This window comes from Pezoporus wallicus, unplaced genomic scaffold (genome assembly GCF_028554395.1).
Source record: "Pezoporus wallicus isolate ANWC-B61680 ecotype Strahan unplaced genomic scaffold, APGP_CSIRO_Pwel_v1 contig_5542, whole genome shotgun sequence".
NCBI classification, from domain to species: domain Eukaryota; kingdom Metazoa; phylum Chordata; class Aves; order Psittaciformes; family Psittacidae; genus Pezoporus; species Pezoporus wallicus.
In genome coordinates this window covers 68,249-76,386 of record NW_026640165.1, presented here as the reverse complement: position 1 = coordinate 76,386, position 8,138 = coordinate 68,249, and the positions used below count along the sequence as shown (strand labels likewise).

The window sequence follows — 8,138 nt, the reverse complement described above, 5'->3', positions numbered from 1 at the left end:
TATAGGATCAAAGCCTCATAATAACCTTCAAAACATCCTGCCTCATGATTGATTTGAAGAAGGAGATTTAAGTGGGATTTTACCTAATGTAGTATTAAATTAAATTCCATATGTATCCTAACATTGATTCTTGGGTCAAGTTGTTCAGTCTTGAGGCTATCTATTGGACGCTGAAAGTCCAAGTAAGTTGAGAAAGCATTTGTTTACTAAAATGTGCAAAAAATGTGGTATTTATTCACCTTATCTTCAATAATGACAGAAATTTCATAGATAATCCATAGGGGCTTTAGAAAAGAAATTCAGGATTAAGATTTTGTTGTTTTAGGAATAAAGCAAAATAAGACAAATACATATGATATTGCAGCAGCATCTAAATATTGACTAATTGAATTGAATCATATCTGAATGCACGTTTTGCACTGAAACTCTCTCAACCTGATGTCTGAAATCCATTTTCCAGCTTTAAGTTAAAAAACAGTTCAAGTGAAAAAATAATCTGAAACAATCTGTGCAGGGGTATTATTAGTTGCTTCAGTATAATTGGTTTTGGCTTGCACGGAGGAAAACACTGAATTGCTGCTATTTGTGGTATCAGATGGCTATGTTAAGCAAACAGTGTTTTTCCAGACAAAGAGATTAAAAGTCCTGCAGACTGCAGTAACGTTGTGCAACCATTACTGAATTCCAGAAACAGATATTCTACTTCTGTCAAGTAGAAATGTTGTTGAGTTTGATCTGATTACCTGCTACCTACCATCTATCCTTTTGAGAATGGGTATTTCACTTAATTTTAGGCCTCTAACATAAGGTAGTACCTAGAAACTTACCTTAATTTATCTCTATAATAATTAGAGAGGGAGAGAGGTCCCCAGAGGTGATCAGACTTTTTCAGGTCTGACCTGCCTTGGGGTCTTTTTTGCTCTTTGCTATACAGAGATCCCAGGTTTCATAATTGTCTAAAATAGACACCTCAGTTATATTCCTAATCTCAGTGGAGTAAGCAGTCTGTTTTTGCAGTCTGTTTTTAAAATAGCATCAGTATTATTAGCACCTTCTTGATTCAGCATTTTCCCCTGATTTTAAAGTCCTCAAAACTGTGGTTCCTCTTCTATAATTATATATATGTAATAGGTATATAAAAAATATAAATAAAATGTATTAACAGAACAAGCTGTTGATTCTGCATTTAGGTTTTTTCAGTGACACTTTTAAAATCTTGGCCAAAACAACAAGTAATGTAATTTAACCAAGATCCATCATTTTATCATATTTGCATTTGAATTTTTTGGTACCTAGACATGAGGTATCTTACCTCTGTATCGTAACTGTGATCACCAAATTAGATGGGTACTCTTAACAGTGTGCTCATGGTAAAAAAAAATAAATCCCAAGAGCAGCTCTCAGCAGGCTCTGTTAAGCCTCATGCTTTCCTTCGATTAGCAGTCATAGGAGTAAGCTGCAGTTGGTTACAATTTGAACTGGGTCTTACAAAGTTTCTTCAGTTTGAACAAGCTCAATATTGCATGAGTGACTGTTCTTTAGGATCAGAGTTACTCTTTTTCTTAATAGCAAAACTGTTCAGCAGTTACAAAGGGGAATACTACTGTCACAGCAGCTAAAGCATACTTGAACTGCTTAACAAACTGTGGCTGATTTTTGAGCAGAGTGAAAACCTCAGTCTTCTTTTGAAAAGGCATCGTGTTGAGATTAAAATGAACAGTGTTATTACCATGCATTACAACAAAGTGTATGATGTAACGTACCCTCTCTTCTCTTGGGAATGGTTTACTCTCTGTAGTATATAGAACAAGAACAAGACTCAGTTACCAGAAATTCACCTCTTGAACTCTAGGGAGTGATTTGTTTCACTTTAACATATTAAACTACTTGGTGCATGTTGTAGAAACATGCTGTCTTCTGTCGCTGCACTGCTTGAAAGCCAACGAGGAGGCCTGTTGCAGGGTTAGGCAAACTCTTATTTGAACAAATTAGTCATGCCATGTTAAAGCAATTAGTGCTTCTTGACCGGCAGAGGATGTCCAGTACCTCCCTCTGGCAACTGCTTGCATGATGTTCACAGTTTAAGCTAATCCCTGCTCTACATACTGGAGGTTTTGGCCTGAGAAAACTTCAGTTAGTTAACATTGTCCTATGTTACATATGCCAATAGGGAGTACAAAACCGTAGAATTTGGACGACTGAATTTCATATTCTGTCATGAGAATTAGGACCCATCTTTCCATGCCAGTGTTTTATCTTCTGGTGATCACAACCAGTTGAAAAGAGGATTGCCTTTGACATAGCAGTCCTACACTAATACTGGTTGGTCTGCAATCATTTGAGGTGGGCAAATTCAACATATCCATGCTGATAGGTGAGATCTGTGTTACCCACATCAACCACATTCCCAAAGTTATGGTGTCCTTTTGTGCAGCAGACATCTCAGTTGGAGGGGGTGTTAGACACTGGGGTGCACCAACAGGCTCTACATGCTCTGACCTCCTTGTGATTACATGATGGTTACCTTTCTGTGTAATCCTTTCCTGCAACCTTCCCTCCTGCCTCCCAAGATTTTGCTCTTTTTCCTTCAGCTCCTTGTTAAAATATAGCTGTTTGCAGAGGAGCCTGATCCAGGGTTACACAGCTCTACCTTATCAGACCTGACCTTGAACATAGGCAGCTGACAGAGTGTAGTTGATAGGTTTTACATCATCATGTAAAATTACCTGTAAAATACTCCTTATAGCTATTTTGATGGAAGGGTTTTCTCTCTGTCATTTTGCAGTCTGTTACAGACCCACTGTATATAAAACATTTATGCTACACTTATCCTGAGCTTAAAAGACATTGGACTGTGTCTTATTTGCATCCACAATGCTAACGGTGCCAGTGTGTGTCATGAGCAACACCATGTTCTGCCTATCTGGACATGGGACCTGCATGAACACTTCAAGCCTCAGAACACATTTGACAGACATGTAGCCAGTTCCCCTCTAGTGCTGACACTCCCCGGCACAAGGGAAAAAGTGCAAAGAGTGCCACAATCCTTTATGAAGGAAGGCCAAGACACGCAACAAAAAATATTTCAAGCAATTTATAAAGAAAGGCCACCCCAACCTGAAAATAAAAAAAACATCTGAGTTTAACATGCATTTTACCATGGATCTAGAAAAAAACAGTGAAGATATTTTACTACATTCCAGCCTTGCTTCAAACCTGATTTGAGCATCTGCCATTTTCCCTTATAAAGTTGGGAAAACAAATGTAGAAGGATGTGACAATGACATTCATTGCCACTCCCATAAATGGTGTTGACTGTAGGCTTGCTAAGACATAACTCTTTTGTTTCTTACTTAGATTTCAGTTGATGGCTTCAGAAATATTGCCAGTGGCTGCACTGGGATTCAGAATTTGCTGATCAACCAAATGCCAACTCTTACAGACAGGTGTATTCAAGTAAGAAACTGAAAATAAGTCTGTACTTTGAACAATTTTGTGGTGCTGCAGCTGGGTTATCCTCTCAACTGACTTTACAGAAAGTTATGCAGATACAATTTAAGAGGAAATTTTTTTTTAATCTGGTACCAAAATGTATTTATCTTGCTCACTTGCAATCACTTTCAGAATATTATAGTTATCTTCTTTTGCTACTTAGGTATGGCTGAATTATGGTCTTCCAGTTTATAAATGAGAGTTTTCCAGCTTTTTCAGCGTTAAAGCAAACACAATATATGGCAACAGCATCCTGCTACTGATTTTGCCCATCAAAAAAGAATTTTCAGGCTTCTGCAAAAGTGATTGTTAACTGGATCACTGTCTAAGGTGTCTGCCATACTTCATGTCTCCAGTTACTTAACTTCTTTTCCTTGTGTTCCCAAACCTAATAAATATATGGAGAATTTCAATAATTTATATACTGCTGAATTTACTGTTAAAATGGATTGTAACTATTTGTTTGAAATTGTAACATTTGGTATTATATGTGGAATATTTGCTCATCTTTTGTTACATGACAGCTTAGGTATATGAATATTTTATTTCACCTTTTTCTTTTCAAAGGCTGTGGTTGAAAAATGCCAACAGATAACATCTGTTGTCTTTCTTGACTCTCCACATCTTTCTGATACAACTTTTAAAGCCCTTGCTGAATGTGAACTGGTCAAGGTCAGCATTGAAGGTTAGTATAATCCTCACAATTAGTAAGATAATGTATTTCTAAAATTCATCCAGATAATTTGAAATACATTTTTCAGTGAGTATTTGAATGAGGCCATTAATGTATGTCAGATACGTAACTAACTTTCATCTTCATCTATTTCAACAGGGAATAACCAAATTACTGATTTAAGTTTCAAGTTAATGAGTAAATGCTGCCCATACATCAGGCACATTCATATGGCTGACTGCCAGAGGATTACAGATGCTGGTCTCAAGATGATTTCACCACTGAAGCATATTCTTGTACTGAATGTAGCAGACTGCATAAGGTACTGTATCACATCCAGATTTCTGCAAATGACTGCAAAGGAATTTTAGTAAATTATGCTCATAATAAATCCTGTTAACACATCTTTCAGTTTAAAAAATAAAATATTAGAGTATTAATTCATGTTATCTTAAGATGAAAAAAAAAATCTACAGGTAGTTCTTTTTCCTGTATTATGTTTTCAAAAACGCATTCATTAGTCCAGGTCAAGCAAAAAATTTACTGTAGACATAACGTTATTTAATAGCCACATCATATTTTAGTGCTGGAATGTGGCTATGAAGATGAAAATTATAATGAAAGACAATTCCAATGCCACAACTCTATTAAAATTTAGATATTGTTTAATTTTGTGACTATCAAAATGATACTTGATAAAGTACTAAGATACAAACAAAACTGCCAATTTTTTACAATTACCAAGACAACATTGTAAATTGTGTTGTAGAGGAAGGATGTATTTCATGTGAAGACTTCCACTTCAGTTCTGTCATGTGCCAGTAGAAAGAAAGATAAATGATAGGGCAGCTGCATGCTTGTTCCTTGTCTGTGGCATGATGATGGAGTCATGGGTGGGAAGAAACAGAGCAGGCAAAACCTCCAAACATTTCAAAATCAACAGACCTATAACATAATACAAAGAAGCAGAATCGCTGCTTGTCTTAAATTTCTGCTGCATGTGGAGTTTTAGATACTGCTCTAATATGTCACTGAAGTACTTTTTGTGCCTGTTGGTGCTGTGCCTGCATAAAAATCTGATATCATTACATGTAGATGCACTGAGAAGTGCTGGAGTAATACCATGACATCATGGTGGTTGTTCAGCTGGGCAGATGGGACAGCTGCCTGCATTTTCTGGTTTAGCATTTAGAAGGCTGGATTTTCCAGCCTGTTAGCCAAATCTTAGGCTGTGAGTGTGTTTGCACATGTGTCTACTGTCTCTACTGCTAAAGAATTCCTGAATTACCTTAACAAAACGTTTTATGTAGTTGTAAAGCTATTGTAAAACTCTGTATTCCTATTATGCCTTTTGCAGACGTTTATGAAAGTTTCAGCATTCACAAAACTATAGACTGTAACACATCTAAACTTGTGTGGTGTGCCAGATGCTCACCAAAGCCACCCTATCACTCCCCTCCTCAACAGGGTAGAGAAAATACAACAAAAGGCTCATGGGTCGAGGTAAGGGCAGGGAGAGATCACTCACCAGTTACTGTCATGGGCAAAACAGATGTGACTAGTGAAAATTAATTTTTCACCAATCAAATCAGAGTAGGATAATGAGAAACAAAAACTAAATCTTAAAATGCCTTCCTCCCACCCCTCCCTTCTTCCTGGGCTCAATTTTATTCCTAAATTCTCTATCTTCTCCCCACCAGCAGTGCAGAGGAACAGGGAACGGGGGTTGTGGTCGCTGCATCACACATTGTCTCTGTCCTTCCTTCTTCCTCAGGGGAGGACTCCTCACACTCTTCCTCTGCTCCAGCATGGGGTCCCTCCCACAGGAGGCAGTTCTCCATGGACTTCTCCAATGCAAGGCTTTCCTATGGGCTGCAGTTCTTCACAAACTTGTCCAGAATGGGTCCCTTTCACTGGATAAACTTAGCATGTGTATTCACAGCACAGTTATTTAGAAAGTTATAATGTGGCTATTTCAGCCCTCAAGCCCAGCACGGTTCCAGAATATCTTTCTTTTTTTTGTTTTGTTTTGTTTTTTTTTTTAACATATTATTGACTGTATTGCCAGGCTCTGCATTCCTTAGGGACTTTATCCAAATTAACTATTCTGGAGCTGTATTTCTTAAGTTTATCCCAAATGAAAACCAACTGCACTGTGAGATAACGCCAAAACTACCACAGTGGTTGAATTAATGCAGTGATTAACACTTTACGAATTATAGCTTCATCTGTAGCTTGTTGTCACACAGTGAGGCTCTGTTCAGGTTATCATTTTATTAGGAGTGCTATTCTTTACCCATATGTTTCTGAGACTTCATTATTTGCCGTGATTCTTTGTATTGCAACAAACTGTGCAAGCCAAAATATGATTCTGTCCTACAGAATTCTGGGATTAATTTTTTGTTCATCAGGGAACAGAGAAGAAATACCGGGAATGCATTGAGAAGCTAAGCGTACAGTAATGTTAAACATACCAGAGATATGAACTGAATTGAAACGCCCAAGTTATCATCAGCTCTCTAACCCTCTCAACTTGGCTGACAGATTTCCTACGTACTTAATTTTTATAACCCTTGTGTGTATTACAAGTTAGCTATATGCGAGTTATGCAACTGCATGTTTAACTCAGGTTAATTCTTCACTTATGTGGATGAAACAACTAATACGTGCACACTTACACTACCTATGACTTTGCTTCTGTGCTAGGGATATATTTTCCTTTAAATTAATTCAGTTCCTTAAAATAACAAAGATATTAATACAAATATTACTATGAAACAGGTTCCAAACTCTGTCTTTTGGAGTGCTGTCATATCTGAGTGTTGGAAATAATGGAAGTTCTCATAATCTCATATTTGAGATATTTTTTCGTATCTCAAATACACTTCTTTTTCAGTAAGTTCTGGTTTTCAGCAGTTCCAAAGAGCAATTAATCAAGCCATTAATTATTCTGACTCTTTTGGGGGTTCAAAAGGCTGTTTAAAGAATACTGTTATTAAGTTCTGCTTATCTGCATTTTAGGTTGCTGGATGCAGCTTGTATATCCACTTACACGAAGTAGAAAAAATATATGTTACAAATATTGTCTACATTTCTCTTTTAGCATCAGTGATGAAGGTGTAGTGCCGTTTGTACAAGGTTCTTCAGGAGCTAAGCTAAGAGAGCTGAATTTGAGTAATTGTATTCATGTCACTGATGCTTCTGTCACAGAAATAGCACAAAGGTAACATGGTCCAGTACAATATTTTTCTAGTGCAATAGCATTGCAGTACATTTCTAATATTCCTAATATGCAGTATATTTCTAATGTTTCTAAAATTCTTAGTATGTTAATAAATTGATAAAATTATACAGCCAATTGTATATAAAAAATTGTACTAGATAAATGATTAATCCATTTTGGCATCTCTTAAAAAAGATCCATTATATAAAGGGGAATTCATCAATATAAATATGGAAACCTAATAAGACTTAATTTGGGGGGGGGGGGGAGTGCTTAAATGATGTTTAACAATGACACAACTGCATTAAAAGATTAGTATGTATATGTCGTATTTTGTAAATTCAAAAAATACTGATGTCTGCAAAAACCAAAAGCTCTCTGTTGCTGTACCTCTTCAATTCCAGTTCCTCAGAAAGAGCATTGGTATTGGCAATCAAAAGACCATTTTTAAATCTCTAGAGAGGACTGGAGTCAGTCACTTCACTCCTTTCTAGATCTCTCAGTAGGCCCCATTTATGTTTTCATTACAGTACTTGTGAATAATCATAGCATGTTTGCTGGTTAGGCAGGGAATGTGTTCTCTGTTTTAATGATGGATTGTTACCTCTAAGACTCTGACATAGTACTTGAGGAGTCACATATCTTTAGGTCTTCAGGTTTGGTTATGGGAAGATACAGTTTATGGTGCTCACATACACAGTAAAATTCAGTTTTCCATCTATAGTTAGTGAGTGCTGATTTGCAGAACCT

The 8,138-nt window shown here is 36.8% G+C and overlaps 1 protein-coding gene across 1 annotated transcript in view; it reads left to right on the top strand.

Moving 5' to 3' along the window:
- Positions 1 to 8,138, top strand: part of FBXL13 (F-box and leucine rich repeat protein 13) — an 84,436-nt gene that overhangs the window by 50,524 nt on the left and 25,774 nt on the right. Inside the window, exons 13-16 of the mRNA XM_057417847.1 lie at positions 3,358 to 3,456; positions 4,060 to 4,177; positions 4,325 to 4,487; positions 7,269 to 7,388. Of these exons, the coding sequence (XP_057273830.1) occupies positions 3,358 to 3,456; positions 4,060 to 4,177; positions 4,325 to 4,487; positions 7,269 to 7,388 (500 nt within the window). The remainder of the gene's footprint in view (positions 1 to 3,357; positions 3,457 to 4,059; positions 4,178 to 4,324; positions 4,488 to 7,268; positions 7,389 to 8,138) is intronic.